At 38.3% G+C, this 17462-nt stretch overlaps 2 protein-coding genes across 2 annotated transcripts in view; one reads left to right on the top strand and one right to left on the bottom strand.

The window, feature by feature from the left end:
* Positions 1–8541, bottom strand: part of LOC115245759 (microsomal triglyceride transfer protein large subunit) — an 11705-nt gene extending 3164 nt beyond the window's left edge. The window contains exons 1-5 of the mRNA XM_029824224.1: positions 8188–8541; positions 7392–7415; positions 6652–6845; positions 4574–5227; positions 3132–3731 (exon numbers count right to left, since the gene is read on the bottom strand). Of these exons, the coding sequence (XP_029680084.1) occupies positions 3132–3731; positions 4574–5227; positions 6652–6845; positions 7392–7415; positions 8188–8395 (1680 nt within the window). The 5' untranslated portion in view covers positions 8396–8541. The remainder of the gene's footprint in view (positions 1–3131; positions 3732–4573; positions 5228–6651; positions 6846–7391; positions 7416–8187) is intronic.
* Positions 8–2899, top strand: LOC115245763 (bone morphogenetic protein 2-like). The gene has a single exon (XM_029824231.1). The coding sequence runs from the start codon at positions 273–275 to the stop codon at positions 1341–1343; it is 1071 nt and encodes a 356-aa protein (XP_029680091.1). The 5' UTR covers positions 8–272; the 3' UTR covers positions 1344–2899.
* Positions 8542–17462: the final 8921 nt, after the last annotated feature.

Here is a 17462-nt window from a genome sequence, read left to right as displayed (position 1 = left end):
TACTTCTATTTTATTGAAAAAAAAAAAAAAAAAAACAAGAACGGAAGTCTCGTGAAGTGGGAATAATTACATTCTCACATCTTTACGACTGTTGCGATTTCTACAAATTTTACCCGAGTTTAATAAAAAAAATATATATATATATATTAGAACCATTTCAAGTACATTTACGGTGAAGGTGCAATATTGGATACATCTCATTGTATCTCATCGGAGTTTCCCCTGTAAGATCTATCCGCCATTCTTCCTCCGTCCGAGATACATCGGGGACCATGCGATTTACCCCCGGACACTATTGGTTGCTACTAGTCGCGGGTACGTTCTTCGTCTGCTGCTTATGGAAGACCGGATCGATCAGTCGTTGGAGTATGCGCGCAAAAGCTTTGATCCACTTCGACCTATCGATCCCGTCATCATCATCTTCGTCGTCGTCGTCATGGACCACTCCGCGTCGTCCCCCCTTCGATAGAATCGACGCAAGACTGTCCGCTCGTCGGAAACATCGGGGCACTCTTTCTAGATACATGCTACAGCTGTATCATCGGCGTCCGGATGCCGATATAGTCCGTGCAATTCAGCCGGTGCATACTTCCGGGCCGCTCCGCGACGGCGGCAGGATCCTGGAGTTCGCGATTCCATCGGTCGACATCGACGAGACGCTGGAGGCCGCGGAGTTGCTTGGAATAGCCGGTGCGATAATTCGGGTGCGATCATTGAATGATCTGCCGGCGAGGAATGGAAGCGAGGAGATCTTAAGATCGAGAAAGGACGACACCTGGCGCGCCTTTGACGTCACGTCCGCCGTCGCCGGCAGAAATAGCGATGACATTGTCCGTCTCCACGTTCATGGCAGACTGACCTATTGTCCTTACGGCGACAGTCCAATTCTCCTTTTGAATTACAGCAAGACGGGTGGAATCCAGCGCCGTCGTCGATCCGCGGAGGATCAACAGGAGGAGCAGGATCATTGGGATGAGGAGACGCCGCGTAGACGACGTCGGAATGGCTGCCGTCGACGTCCGATGTACGTGGATTTCGCCCTCATCGCTTACGATGACTGGGTGGTCGCGCCACCCGGATACGAGGCTTATCAGTGCTCCGGCAAGTGTTACTTTCCGTTCGGCGATCATCTTAGTCCGACCAAGCACGCGATAGTGCAGACGTTGATACATGGGGCTCTTCAAGCTAGCGAGGATCTCGGCGGCAACAAATTCGTTGGCAGAGCTTGCTGCGTACCCACCAGATTGGCACCTACTAGTCTGCTTTATATGGACGCCAGCGGCACTTTAACCTACGAATACGGCTACGAAGACATGGTCGTCTCTGAATGTGGTTGTCGCTAATAAATAGGATGGTGGAGTTGTATGCCGTGCGAAAAGAGTGCGCATTTTTTTCCTTTTTTATTAACAGCGAAACGCTTACGTCGTAGAAATGAGTGTACAAAATATAAAATATAAATACAGTTGAGCCTCGATATAATAGATCTTGAAGAGAATAAATGCGCTATGTCTTCATTGTACGTAATGTTAACAAAAATAAGAGAATGTGAAGTAATAGGGATAATGAATGAAAGAGATAAGTTATATTTTAAAGTAATCACACACATAGAACGAGATCTTGATGAAATTATCATTATTTCTTCATGATAATCATATCAAGTAGAAAATAAATATTGCAAAAATTTGCAGAGATTCCAATTCCTTGTTCTAAAATTATTATGGCAATATTAATTTCTTCCCTCTATCGATGAATGCATTTTCGAGTAACTTCAATTAACTTAGAGTATTATATTGAGGCCCAAGTGTAACGTTATCTATTGATCCATAATCCAACTGTCCATCGATTTCATATATATAAACGCTGCCATATTATCGTACTCAAATATTTGCACTATCCTTACACTATAGAGATTCACAATGGTAAAAAAAGTTTTATATCGCACCTAATATCTAAAAAAGTTACTGAGCAATCTTTAAGGTGCCGTTAACTGAACGCGAATTTCGCACACATTTCATCGTTCTTTTGGTTGAGCTTGTAAGACCTGCCGGGCGAATGAATCTTTGTCCGGCGTGTTTTCCTCAATCTGTGCCGGCTGCCAGGTATTCTCTCGATCTTGTAAACCTGCTGCTTCACCGTGGTGACCGGCTGGCTGAGCCTCATACACAATGACACCGGCCCAGAAAAGTCTACGTCGGTGGACAGTTCGAGCTTGGGTTCCATCGCCATCGAGAACTCCGCTTTACTCTGCACGAAACTCGAGTGCACCTTGGTGCCACCGTGGATCATCACACCAGCATTCATTTCTACCAAGGACCGTGCATTTCTCGACCAGAGACTTAGCTGGATCTGGCCAGCCAGGTCAAAGCTCACGGCGCCCTGAACGTCGATCTCGACGACAAAACCGGATCCCAATGGCACGTACTGGTTGTGATTATAAAGGGAAGCAAGAGCCTGGAAAGCAGGGGTCCTCTCGGACGCCGTGCCGGACCAGACGTGGCCCATCAGCTCGCCCTGGCCAGAAAAGAAGACGAACGGCCGCACGCCGACACCGAGAAAATCTATTTCCATACCGGCAGTAGCCACTTCATCGTCGGCTTCCGCTCCATCGTCCTGGCTCGAGACGAAGCTGCCGAGACCACCCGCGAATAATCCCAGCGAGAACATCGTTTGCCGTTCTTTGTTAGTCTCCAGCACGACGTCTACAATGCCGCGCTTCAGCAGACCGGAATTTACCTCTTGAATAGTCACCAAGGAGCCGTTGCTCTCGGGCGAACGCAAAAAGTTCCTCGTAAAGGCGGTACTGAGGCCCCTCTGTGCTCGTACGTGATAATTGTTAACCGTCGTACCACCGGTCGCATATATATTCCTTAGGTATCTGGCGAATTGTTCGTTCTTCTCGGCGATTCGTTGACTCAGTTGACTCAGGTACTTACGGACTTCATAGGCCGGATCGTTGCTGCTTAAATATTTAACGAGATCACGCAGGATTTCTGCGCTCTCAAGGATCTCAAGGATGATATCTAACGCGAGCGTTCGCGCACTGCTATCCCTTCGCGGTCCTCCGGTCTGATAGAAAATCTTATAAGCCGCGGCCTTCAACTCATCGGTCACAGCTTCGCGAGGAAGAGCGNGGCCAGAGCTCGCCAAGCGACGACGCTGATGGCTTTACTGTTGCTTAGCGCGTGCGACAATAACGTGGGAATTGCCGCTGGACTCTTCAGGTTTCGTAGAGCCCGCAGAAACTTGAGCTTGCACTCTTCACCGCTGCAAGTATCCAGACCCAGTTCCAAACTAATCCTCGCCTTCTCTATCAGCGCAGGTGAGCCATAATGCCGCGCCATCGCGCCCGCAGCAAGCGCATAGGTCTCGGATACCTTGTCGTTCTGCATCGTCTCCTCGGAGCGTCTAAGAATGTCCTTGGTGACATCGGCATTCGGCGTCGGTGAGAGAGATAGAGCCCATAGATACCTCTCGGTCTCGTCACCGATCTCGTCCTGCCGAAGGATCTTCATAGCCGCTTGATGAGCAGGCAACGTAGACGCGGAACCGAATACATCCAACAGTTGCATCTTCATCTGGCGATAGCGCGGCATTTTCAAGATCTTGTGCAGTTCTTCAGGTAAGGCGTTTCTGACTAGAGGAAGAAGCTTGAGGAAGGCCGATGCGGATTTCGCTGTACCCAGCGCGGAAGAAGTAAGCGCCTCGCGATATTCCTCGATCGTCTGGTCGATCTGCAATGAGATATATATTTAAGTGTCTATGATAAAATAAAAAACATTAAAATATCGAAATATTTATTTAAAAACTAATATAATATAATTTTATAGTATGAAAGATAATTTCATAATAGATAGACCACTGGCCTTAGGATGGACTAGAACTAGAATTTTCAAAACTTGTGTCAACTTGTATAGTATACTTATAATATAGTAAACAGAAAAAATACTATTTATATCTGCCGTTTTTCGGTCTTCACCTGTTAACAAAAAACAGAACGAACTTTCCGTTCAACTTAATAAAATATATGTCCAAAAATAAATATTTAAAATTTTATTTAGGATTTTATTAACATCTACTATTTTATTAACAATTTTTGGCAATTGTTTCTCAGAAGTTATCTACAATTTTAAATTCTCAATCTATAATTTTGAAGATATAATTCATCTTTTCTCCACTTATCCATTTATCTTTCTCTTTCTCCGATATTATTTGGTTTAACTATTTACTTTTTATATTGATAAAAAGATTTATATTAATAATTAAATATAAAAAGTCTATTGTAAATTGATATTTTAGATAAATATTGAAATGATTTACAATTACTTTATATTATAATAATTTTGAACGCGTAATTGTATACGTTTGCAATATTAAATTTTCACATTACTAATTCTTCAAAACAAATAATTATAGCAATTTTTCATTTTTACTATCGCTCTCGATGTTCGAAGTACTTTCAAAAAACATTCTCATGTCACTAATATTAAAATATATATATAATCTGTCCCTCTCTCTTATATCTTATCGCTCGATATCAATGAGTATGAACTTTGGTTTGAAATGAAAGTTTTACCGTGGGACATCCGGTGTCAGGACACGTGACGGATTCTGGTTGTAGCTCGATACTGATCTCTCTGTATCCGGGTTCGAGGATCATCACGGCATGTTTTGCGGAATCCGCTTCAATAACACTCGCGCTCAGAATTTCCGGCGCCTGTTCCAGTATTCTTTCCGATACAACGTTCGTGCCGATGTCCAGCTTGGACGCCAATGTCATCCTATGCGCCTCATGGTCGACCACGTGCTCCGGCAGCAGCGATTGCGTCAGCACGTACGTGGAATTGCGATAACTTTCGAGTTTGACGGCGAAGAGCGGATTCGGGTGTCGCCTAGGCGGCGGTAATGTATCGTACGTACAAGCAGTTTTTCGTTTCTTGATGATGTTCTCTCCGACGGACATATAGATTACATTGCAGATACCCGAAGCGTCACGTTGACGCATCTCGTCGTCGAGCGTTCGATATTGAAAGATACTTGCTAGACCGCGTTTCAGATTTGCAGACGATGAGGTCTCGGTCGAGTCTATGTAAATAGCCTCGACATCGCCGTATCGCCAGAGCACGAAGAAGGGCTTCTCGGCGATCTGCTCCACCCTGGACGAATGCTCCACGAAGCCCTCCGGCTCCGGAGCTCGGCGGGATTTGATCCATAACTGCGGCGATAACAGCTGAAAAAATGTTAAATATTCTGTAAATATATTATGTTTATCATATCAAAGTTTGAAATAGCGAAAAATCGGAAAGATCATGAAAGTTGAAATATGGGAAAATTGTTTATATCGAGATCTCTACTCGATTTAAAACAGCTCGTGAGTCGCTCTGTGAATGAAATTGATATTATGTAAAATATTTTACTCTTAAATCACTTACAAATAAATAAAATGATAAACAATTATTTTAAATCAATATCACTTGTGTGTCAATTGTAATATATCTCATTAATTTGATATATTAATTATTTTATATTAATCCATTCAATAATTTATTCGAATTTTTTTTTCGTGTGCGTATATATGATAAATACCACGCAAAAAAAATTTATAATATTTTTTTCAATTTTTTCCTAATACTGAAACTATCAAACAACAAGTTATAAATAACTATAATTTAGTAATGAGTTTGATTCAAGACACACACAAAAAGTGTAATTCAAACAAATATTTTATCACTCTCAGACGGGGGTTATCAGTATCCAGTAAGTCTCTTTACAATCTCGACATAATTTTTTCGACTATCAAAAAACTCAATATGCTTTTCACAGCACTGTAATCTTCTCAGTTGAAAGTAGATATTCTATCCTTGGTATAAAAGCTTTTGAAAATTCCTTTTTCGTTATACACTGCAGTCTCTTACAATCTGTTCATTCTGAGGAACAATGAGAAAGACAAAAGATATAGGACATGTGTGAAGCAAATGTACAACTTGAGACAAAGCTTCGTAACTTATATAAAATTTAGAAATCTACACGTGGCGCAAATCTAATGCGTATTAGCGTATTGATGTTTATAAGAATTCATGAATAAATATTTTTATTAAATATTTTATTAAATATATTTAGATAATCCATATACATATATGAAATATCTCAATTATCTGAGTTAACTAAGTTTAGAAATGACAAAAGTGAATGTGTGTTATGTATATTGAAACATTAAACAAATTGCTTACGGCGTATGGAATTACATGATTACAACGCGATAACATGAGACAGTGTATTCATATCTGAAACGTAATATGTACGATGACTATAATATAATCATTTGTAGATAACTCTTTATCTGTACTAAAATAATTTCCTAAAAGAAATAAAAATTTATTAAATCACGAAAACATTTTATTTATTAACACGTTAAACTGTACAATAAAGTAAACTTGATATAAAAAAAAAATGTCGATTGTTTGGCAAAGATTAGAGGATTACGATCCATAAAAAATTCCAAGAACACGAATTTGCACGCGATCATAAAATTTTAATGAGAAATATACAGATATACGATAATGCCAGCGATATAAATCTTCCATCGAGATTGAAAATATTCAAAGAATTTTTAAAGATTATAAAATAAATAATAAAAAATAGAAAATGTCATACCTTGAATTTAAGTAGAAAGCTATTGGGATCACTGGAATCTTGCCATACAACGGTGATGTCCAGCTCGCCGGTCAGCCGAAAGCCGACGTCACCTCCGGATTTCGGTGATCCGGCCTCTCTGAAGATCAGAGTATTCGTTAATCTATACTTGTGACCTCTTCCCGTTTCCCAGCCTCTGGTGGCACCGGCTACGGCTGCAAGCATCACGCACAATTTCCAGCAGGTACTCGTCATCGCGCAGATTGCGTGATTCACGCTGTAGCTAATAGTAGTGAGGTAGTTGTAGTCTGTGTATTTGCGAGTCGAACGCTCGACAACGTGACCGATCGCGAGTAACGTCGCGCGTCGACTGACCACGACTGACAGGCCGACAAGCGCACTAGACGACGAGAATCGGCGCTCCTACCGAACAGATTCAGCAGAGAACGCACGCCATGCCGGATACGCTTGGGCGTGTGTTCGTACGGACGCGCACGCACGCAGTAGTGTGCCTGCGTGTGTGCGCGTCGTACCGAATACCGTTAATTCACGAGGAGTCCATGTTACACGATGGGCAAGAATGGGCGTTGCGTGTGATTCTTTTTTAACGTCTCGATAAAATCGACCGGTTAAATTTCAAATAATTATAATTCAAATATTTCAAATAATTTAATGAATTTTTATAATATTGCTTTGGATGTTTTTTTTTCTTTTTTCGTTTTTTGTTTTTTTTAAATTATGAATCTTCAAGAAATAATTACCTGGTGCCATCTGACAGTACGAACCTGTAAAAAAGATTGTTCTGTTTTATAAATGTATCTATCGGTGAAAAATGGATTGATGTACAAAATAACTTTCCGTGAGAAAGAAGAACAAATAGAAAATATAAAATAAGTCTTTTTATCAAACATATTTCGATTTTACATATAGTTTTCGAGAAAAATAATTTTGTACATTAGAGTAATTGTTCAGTAAAGAGAATTATTTCACTATCAAGTATTCAAATAATTTACTATGTATCATGCACGATCTTAAAATTTTTTCATATAAGATTATTGCTATGATTAATATAATATTTAATGTCGCGGTTAATTTTCACTGTTTTCTTAATACGATGAAAAGAGGTCATCGCTAATATGCACTGATATACTGACAGAAAAAACAGGCTCGATATACATGTATATATAGATAATTATACGCACGTGGCACACACATTATAATCGAAAAAAATCGTTTTATATGTCATTTATTTTATACTTTTACAAAGAGAGAAAAATGTCTATAATTGTACTGCAATTTACTGGCAAGAGTAGCGCTTTTTCGCGTATTCAATGAGTCGTCATGTTCCGGCCGGCTCGTACGATGTATTTTTCAATGAATGACTTTCGGTCTGGGATAACGTGAGAGGGGAACCGGGGCGCTACAAGGGGAACGGTGAAGCCCGAATGCAATGTCAAGGGACTGGGGGGGGGGGAGAATCTCATACAGGAAAGAGGGGGAGCGGACGGGGCAAAGGAAAAAAAACAGGGGGGTCATAACAACTGGCGGATAACTCACCGAGGAGCGTGAAAAGATAGACCAGGCAGACGGCGAGCATCCTGACTGGCGTGCCCCGAAGAAGACGACCGGCCATTCTTTCCTCGCTCCTACTGTCGTCCTGCACTGCGCCGTCGTCGTATCGCGAACGTCGGTCGTGCCGTCCCGTTCCACGTCCGCTCTCCTTCTCTCGTCCCTCTGCGGATAAATACGAATAATTAGACGGCATAGGCCTGCGTTATCGCGAGACTCAGGAACTCTCTTCCCCTCTCGTCCCCTAGCTCCCTACCACCGCCCATTCCTCTACCATCGGGGACTAGCAAGATCCCTTGCTCGTCGTTCCCCCTACTCAGGCAACGTCGATACACAAGAAGAAACGAGTACTTTCCGATACCGCAAACTTGGACTCTGCTATGAAATATAAATCATAACAGGCGCGCGTGTGCGCAGCATGTGTAATATATCCGTCGCGATAGCTTGATAATAACACGCAGTGGCGATCATCATGTAAAGAGCGAAATGCGCAGAGAGACACTGAAAAAAGAGTCACTGCGGAAGCCGGCCAATTTGTCCGATCCGGACTGATGAATGCTATACCGAGTGTGCGCCAAGTTCTTGGCATTTTCTTTGGTTTATTTAAAATCGATCTTTCTTCAGGTGCGAGGAAAAATCCTCAAATTTATTTTCCAGTTATTTTCCTAGATCTGTCTATGTAATTACAAGCCGGTTGTGCATCAAAGTTGTTTTTTGAGGAGAAAGATTTCACTGTCTTTACTGTCTTTTTTAAATTATTTAATATATAATATCGACAGAAGAAAGAAAATTCACTTACTTTTAAGTACACAAGGGTGGATTTTAGTACAAGTTTAATATATATGTCCTGGATATATGTCCTGTCTTCAAAATATCCTTGATCACTGTTTGGTGAAAAAGTTTATTTGTTTGTCAACGAACGTAAAGGGCGTAATCAAAGTCGCGAAACAAATTAATTGTTAATAAAATTAGCTGATGTCAACACGACGGAATTCAAACAATTGGTATTTGAAAACTAAATTTTCAAATTGTTAAGCACGTTGATGTATAACTGGCTTTTGCAACCTTAAAATAATATTTTGTTAAAGTATAGCTTTCAGGCAAGTTAGAAATTGACGAGTAATTCGAGCAAATTCGTGGCTCGTGAGCACGATACCGTTGGACGAAATGACACGCACAAGAACGAGATATAACATAATGCACGTCATGAATTTACGAAACGAACTGTCGTGAGACCGAAAGCGACTACAATGACAGAACGGAATCCGGGTTGTCTCGTGTCCGTTCGGAGCGAACGATGACGTCCCTGGAAGCGGTTCTTATCAATCAGCAGTGGCCTCTGAATCTCGGATGACCCCGTCGACATCATCATTCAGTCGATCTGCCAATTTCGATACCCGTTCTTTCGTTGATTTGCTTACCTTGCGATGAAGCCGACAAAATATCAATGAGATATCAGTTTAAATATTGTTGATTAACTTGTGATTATGCAAAATGACCTTTGAAGGCAAAGCATGATAAGTTATACGGATAAGCGCACATTATATATATATGAAATTCAACTGTTTAATTTTAAATTTATGTTAATAAACTTTTTATCAATTTTTCGTATAATAATAATATGAATATAGTATAAAAATTAATATAAAAAAAGATTATGTGACAATGATTTATTAATTACTTCTTTTTATTATATTTAACATATTTAATAATTAAATTAATTTAATTAATATAGATATTTTGATCATATTTTTTTTTAATAATTGGATATCAATAATTATTTACGTTCCATACATGCATCAGATTTTTTACGAATCTTCGACTTGTATATTTGAAGCTTTATAAGCACTTAATGTTTGCGTCGATATATAGAGTGTCCAGTTTAGAAAATATTCCTTGAGATGGCACAGCAATGTATTTCCTAAAGAAACACAATATCTTATTTTGATAACAAAGCGTTTTTTAAATATTTTTCATATAATTTTTACCCTACTAATCAATTTAAATTTACAAAATTTTGTAAAAAATGAAACTCTGTTTCAAAATAAAAAATTGAATTGAAATAGATGCGGACACAGAAAATAACGCTAACTATTGTTAGAATTGCGAGTTACACCATCAGATCGATAAAATAATATTTGTCGGCAACGAGAACTACTCATATGACAATCATATACTTTCGAATTAATCATTTTATAAAAAATTTTAAAATATCAACAGTTTTCAATCAACAGAATATTATCATATTTTATATTAATATTAATTAAAATTTAAAAATAAAGTGTAGTTATTATTATAACTCTTTTACTAATAACTGATTTGCTAATAATTAATTTCTCTTCCAGAATTCACTATATTTATAATAACTAAATGTTTTTATTAATCATATTGCATATAAAAGAAGCCTGTTCGTTATTTCAAATTTACATAAACTTTATTAACACCATAAAATATCGTATAAAACTCGCAAATCTACTTTTGATAATTTTCGATTGGAATAAGAACTTGAAATAGAAACTGTTGTTGAAATATCTGATAAAGAGAGCATGTTAATAATTTGTAAAAGTATCACTATATGTAAATTTTATTATTTAAAATCCATGGTGGCGTAAAATGATACCTTTTGAATTGCTTCGCAAGCGATTTGTGTTTAATAATCGTTTCACAAGTTGATGATATTATCGGAAATTTATTTCAGTTATTCATTGCAATTTCATAAACAATTTTCCGAATTCTATATATATGGCATTATTCCATTTATCATTACATGTTATATTATAATACATATATAAATAAACAAGTTAGTCAAATTAATTAGCTATTCAAATATACATAAACGAGCCAATATCGATAACACCGGATAATCGGCGCTTTTCATTTCCTACATCAAGCAAAGTCTTTGCAAAAATTTCAAAAAACGACGAAAAAGAAAAAAAAAAGAATGCTGGGACGAAATCTCGTTCAATGTTTGCGTATTTATAAAAGGTATTTCAAAAGAAACAGTCATTATTTTGTCATTATAATAATATTGCGACAGTATCAGTGCAAGAACAGTTTCTAATTTTTGTGCGACAAGTACGAGGAAAAGCTTTTTAAAAGTTATTTACAACATTATTAATTATTGATTGTATGCATAATAATTCATGACAAATGCAAAACATATAATTTAATTTAATCAAATACAGAATTGTTTCTTTTTAGCATAAATATTGTGTAGCGTAATGCCACTCATTGTGCCTCACAAATTTTTTTTTATATTCTGCGAATCGTGTTAAAAGTGAAGATAAAATTCTCCAAAATTTTTATTGTATACGTATTGGTTAAAAAAATATTATAACATTATCCGAAATACACTAATTTTATATTCGAAGAATGCAAAAAAGTTCTTCTCTATTGGAAAGAAGATTGTTCTCGTGATTTTATTCTGACGCCAAAACTAATATGTGCAATGGCTACGAAAAACGAGAATTGTTCGATTTAAATTACAATATTAACGATACCATCATTTCTCGCGAATAAATATCGAATTCTCCCCTTCTGAAACGTCCTGTACAAACCTGCGGAAGTAACCGTTGCGGAAACGAACGAACGAACCAACGAACGGGCGAATGAGCGAGAGCGCGCGAGCGCGCTAAATAATCATAACTCAGAGAGACATTTGTAACGCCAGCCTCTCGCTCGTATTTATCGCTGTTGTTGGACGGTTTGTTGCAGCAATAACGGTAATGGGCCTCCCCCGCCTCCAGTCTCTCGTGCACCCTTCCCGCATCTCCACCACTGCCCCGACCCGTCCTCTCTCTCTCTCTCTCTCTTGCCTCGCCGGCCACCCCTTGCCGAGCGATTTATCCTCGGGTAATTAGCAGGGGTAATAATTAATGCGGCCGCGCATTGTGCTAATTATCAGCGAGAGAACCTTTTAAGAAATGAAAGAACATTCGAAATAAAACAGGGTGGACGGCGGAGGAAAGGTGGGAGGGTGAACACGTCGGTACCGGCGAAGAAGACCAAGAGATGGTGGAAGAAAACGAATTGGAAAGAAAGGAGGAGAAACGAGAAGGAGGGAGGTTTTCGCGAAACCTCTGCCCGCATTTCTACAGGGTATAACCCGTACCACTGCATGTCGTTTTAATCGTGACGTCTATTAAGAATCCGAAATAGAATTGGAAGATTATTCGTCACATATGTTTGAAAGATTCGTTATTCAACATCTCAAGTTTTTATAGAAATATTTGCTGATATAAATATTCTGCTTAAAATTAATTTAAAGATATATGTATATGTAAATTTTTATTTTTATATTTTTCTTTATAAGCTATAAAATAATTTTCCACGATATTCTCTAATTGAAACAAATACTATACAATATGTGACTATTATATTTACAGTGCATCTGAAAATCTGCAAAAGTTTTGATTCGTACTTTTAATTGTAATAATTGTTATGAAATTTGCTATTATGACGTAAATCTAAACCATTTATTATCAACAATTACAAAGAAGGCAAGAAAAATTTCTCACGTAAAAAATGGAATCAATGTACAATTCTTTTTTTATATAATTAACTTTCTATATTAAATAACTATTCATTTCATTGTGGACGTTTGAAAAAATAATTCAGATGTTCTTAAGCTGCAGTATCTGCGATTGAACGGACGAAGCACAATTCTGGGACACCCTTCTGTGTACGCGTTTCGGCGGGTTCGCGCACTTGCGAAGCGGATAGGAGCGCGAGGACTCACGACAGCCAGCGGAGTCGAGCAGCTATCCATCAGGGTGCTTTTGTCGCCCTAATGAGAGCTTGAATTATTCAACTTGAAGGCCTTTCTCCTCCTCCTTCCCCGATCCACCCCACACGTCGGTTCCCTTCTTCCGCGCCGAGGCGCCCGCCCATCCACGACTCTCGTATGGGGCCCGCTCACACTCGCGATACTTAAGAGTCGTTCATTCCTATACGTACACATGCGGCCATTAATGCGCCTCTTCTTCCGGTTAGCGACGAACTCGCGAAAACGATGAGACACTACGATTGGAAAGAACCGGTAAGTTTAAAAAAACTGGTTGAAACAGTATATATCTTTCATATGTTACATACGTATAATAATAATAATTATCATTTAATTATCGTAATTATATATAGCGCGCGATAACATAGTTATAGTAACCATAATGTGTATAAACCGCAGGATTGAAAATAATTAATTTTGTATAACTATCGTAAATATATATATATCTGTTTTTAAATGATGACGCTTGTTATATAGGACGCTCGTTGTTATAATATCGAATTTTTCGTGTGTGAAAGGCGACGTTTTAATTATAATTAACATGTGCATGAATTTTCGCGCAAAATCTATCGGAATATTTTTAACTCTCTCAAACATAATGTTACCGATATAGGGGTGGTATAAAATTCATATGCATAACTTTTACGCGGGTCTCATTCCTTCATTCCATTTAAATTTATCCGTTATACGCTGAAATGTACACATATCGTTTTTAATGGCGAATATTTCGTACGTTTGTATTGACGGTGGCAAAACATTAAACGCAATCAAATGAAAATGTGATATCAAACTAATGTGATGGAATTTCTCTGTGAAGTGCATTAATGAGCCTTAATAATCACATAAACGTTGTCAAGATATTACATTTTTGTCTAAGCGATTAAGGTTCTTGATGGACGACGATTAAAATTATGCATACATATTTTCGAATGCATTTTCCGGCTTTTTATAGTTTTTTTTCAAACTTTATAAATATTTTTTTTATGACAATATTTTTTTTTTAGACATAAGTAAATTATAAAGTCACATATATCGGTAATTCGCTAATCCTTTTTGATCTCAAGTTTCTTTTTTTTTTTTTTATTTTTAATACAGATACCGGTAATAGTGTTAATAATATAACTAGACACGCAATCGCGCGAATCAGAACGTGGCCGAGGCTGAAATTCCGAGCAGCAACGAGCAACTCCCATCTAAGGTACTTTCGAGCTGCCGGCGAGAGCGCTGTCGACCAATTTCTTAAGAATTTTACAGCCTTGGCTAAACTTTCGTGATTAACTACTTCCGAGTTGTTTTCAAAAGTGGAGCGTATATTACACCCGCGTTTGAACACTCCCGGCAAGTCGTTTTAGTCTCGGCGAAATGTCTAAATACGAGCTTTTACCGGTGCCGCGCGACGGCCGACCTTCTTTCGGGTCGCATCTCGCGCTCGCATTCACGGCCTACCTCTATATGCAAAGCTCATTTTCCCCGAGATAATTGCACTGTGACATCGTCCTTTTTTTACGCGACAACGAGCAGTTTCAGGACGAAATGAGCGGCGGCAACGGCGGCTGTTATTCGGCTCCTTTACACGTTGACGGCTTACGTTACTGCCGCGGCGTTCACTGGAAACTTTTCAAGTCGATAATGCTTCCGCCAACTACTCATCTTCGAGATTTTCTTATATGTATATGCAGTAACCAGACGAGAAAATAGTATCGGTATTTTTTTTTTTTAGTTGGGCGTGTGAGAAAAGAGATTTTTCTCGTTCTTTGTTTTATGTTGCTTAAGAAAAACAGCATTTTTTTTTTTACACTAAATTAAAAAGAAAGTGTGTGTGTCTTTTGTCTGAATGTGATTTAAGGTTTAATATATATATTATAAAGATAGATGTATGTAATTATTTTTTGTATGATCATTAATGAATATAAAGGTAATTATCTTCTCTTTTGGTACGATTTCAGAGATTAATTTCGTACGCGAGTTTGTATTTTAAAAATATCACGGGTGGTATCTCGTTTATACGTTTACTATTGCGTATAAGAGCTTTCGTGAAATTTTTTATCGTTGAGAAAATATGTGCGCGTATGTATAAAAAAAAATATATTAACTAAATTTTTACATTATCTATATACGAAAACTTTGATATATGTGAAATTAATTCTTTATAAATTTATCTGTTGCTAAAAAAATTTAAATCATAGATCACGCATGGATATATCCTATCCAATTGTCTTCTTCAATTGCGTAAATATATGAACAGTTTGCAATATCGTAAATAGAGTTTTCAATCATTTCTCGGATAATATGAGATTGTCCCGTTTCAGGATCGCGACGGGAAATAGCGAAACGCAAAGTGCGTGTATAATCGAAGAGCGAGACGAAATCGGCGTAACCGACGAAACGCCACGGCTAAGGAGACGTTGGCGCTTGCGGAAAAGGGCCAGGACGAGGAGCCGCGGATCGGAGGGGGACCACTCGTAGGGATGTGGAACGGGGGTGAGGAGGAAAAGAGGGGGAACGAAAGAGAGGCGGCCGGGCCGCGCTACATCCGCGAAGCTATTATAACCGCTCGAGCGAATCTCTATTAAAACGTGTTTACACTGGCTTAGGGGTTGACTCAGGCAGCGCGCATCTCCCCTTGCGCCCCTTATCCACTGCCCCCTCCCGCGCCGGTCCTTGGTTTCAGCCAACTCGGAGCTTCGTGATGCCACCCTATACACACACACACACATACACGCGCACACACACACACACACACACACCCATACACACACGCGCACTGGGGAGTACTGTGTGTACGGAGTAATGCCTATCTAATTGTCGCGTGTATGAATAGTGAATCCCGGAGCACTCGAGGCTATGAGCCAGATCCGAGCTAACACAAGGGAGGAACCATATGAGCTAATCTATATTATGATAGCCCGACCTCCGGGGTTGTGCTAGTTCGCCCCCCGTCTCTCGTTACCCTCGTTGCCACTGCCACTCTACACGACACGCGGCCGTACACTACTGATCGTTGATGGTTACTGGTGGTAAGGTAACCCTTACAGAAGCAGCGCAATGCAGTCGTTTAACCTTTTAGCTGCGACGTGGAAAAAAGCTTTTTTGAAACACAGATTATTACAGCTTAAATAACTCAATATATAGCTTTGACAGATAGAAAAATATATAAATATATAAAGGCAAAATATAAATTTTAAATAACAGGAAATAATATATATTTGTTAATATAAAAACAACATTTGTTTTATATAGAAATTATATCTTTTTTGTTATACAAAATAAATTTTTATAAATTGTACCAAAAAAAACAAATCTCGTTTTGTTTAGTAAATGACAAACGTGTGTTTTAAACATAATTGAAGTATAATTAATTGAAACAAAAATGACGTTAAAATATTTAATTCATTAATCGAAGTCGGCCAATGACATTGTTATTAACGATTGAATTTGCAGAGCATTGCGAAAGCTCTCTAAAACCGAATCACCCGCTTTAAGAAGCCCGAAGTCGGTGATAACGGCTGGAATTAGAATCCCATTAACAGAGGGGCGCACACATACGCTCATAGGCACACATATTCGAGACTATACAGGTCCCTCGTTCCTCTAACCCACGTTTATTATTAACGCGCGTTTATTATTATCTATTCGCGCGCGGCTGGCTCGCTCCGCTACATTTTCTGATGAGGTTACATTACCGCGAATTCTCGCGTGTGGTCTATTGAAATTTCGTATCGCTGCGCGCATATACGGTAAGGCTACGTCTTACCCCACGTTAAATAAATAATCGCTTGTTACACACGTTGCGAAGCCGCTTACTTACGTTACTCGCTGCGGCTCGGTATACTGTTTTTCGTTTTCCCTCGGGTGAAATCTCGTTACTTTACATTGTTCCCGCGGTCAGATTGTCCAGAAACTAATCACCTCGGCTAAACGATTATGTAACGTTGATGAAAATATTTTTATACGTTTCTGTTAAATTTTATTTAGCGACTACGTGACGTAAATTGGAGATTATTTTACACGCTTTTTCTTTTTTTAATTTTGCAACGCATTTTCAAACTTGTACATCTATCTTTTTCGAACTTGTACATTTATCTTTTGTAAACGACTTGTACATTTTGATTATACTGTTTTATATAATGTACAATAATAACTATAAAAAAATTAATGTATTATAATTTCTTTAGAAATACAAACGAATGTATATAAATGAAATATAATATTTTTTAATCTTTTTCATATATAAAATAAAAAAATGTGGTAATTAAATCCACGAATAAGAAAAAGCGCGGAAGAAGAAAAAAGATGTAAGATTACTAATTAAATATAATTAGAATAATTATATTTAATTAAATATAAAATTAAATATAATTAGAAAATATTATCAAACACTCGGTATAGCACTAACTTCTGCAAACTCACATATCCACGATATAAATCATCTAGATAAGAAACAATGGCTGATTATCATCAGTGCCGATTGAGCGTCTCT

This window comes from Formica exsecta, unplaced genomic scaffold, assembly GCF_003651465.1.
Source record: "Formica exsecta isolate Colony F162 unplaced genomic scaffold, ASM365146v1 scaffold13, whole genome shotgun sequence".
In the NCBI taxonomy this organism is placed as follows: domain Eukaryota; kingdom Metazoa; phylum Arthropoda; class Insecta; order Hymenoptera; family Formicidae; genus Formica; species Formica exsecta.
This window is presented reverse-complemented; position numbering and strand designations above follow the sequence as displayed.

Excerpts from the sequence above, each read along its gene's own strand:
- LOC115245763 (XM_029824231.1), top strand. The coding sequence starts at position 273 with ATGCGATTTACCCCCGGACACTATTGGTTGCTACTAGTCGCGGGTACG.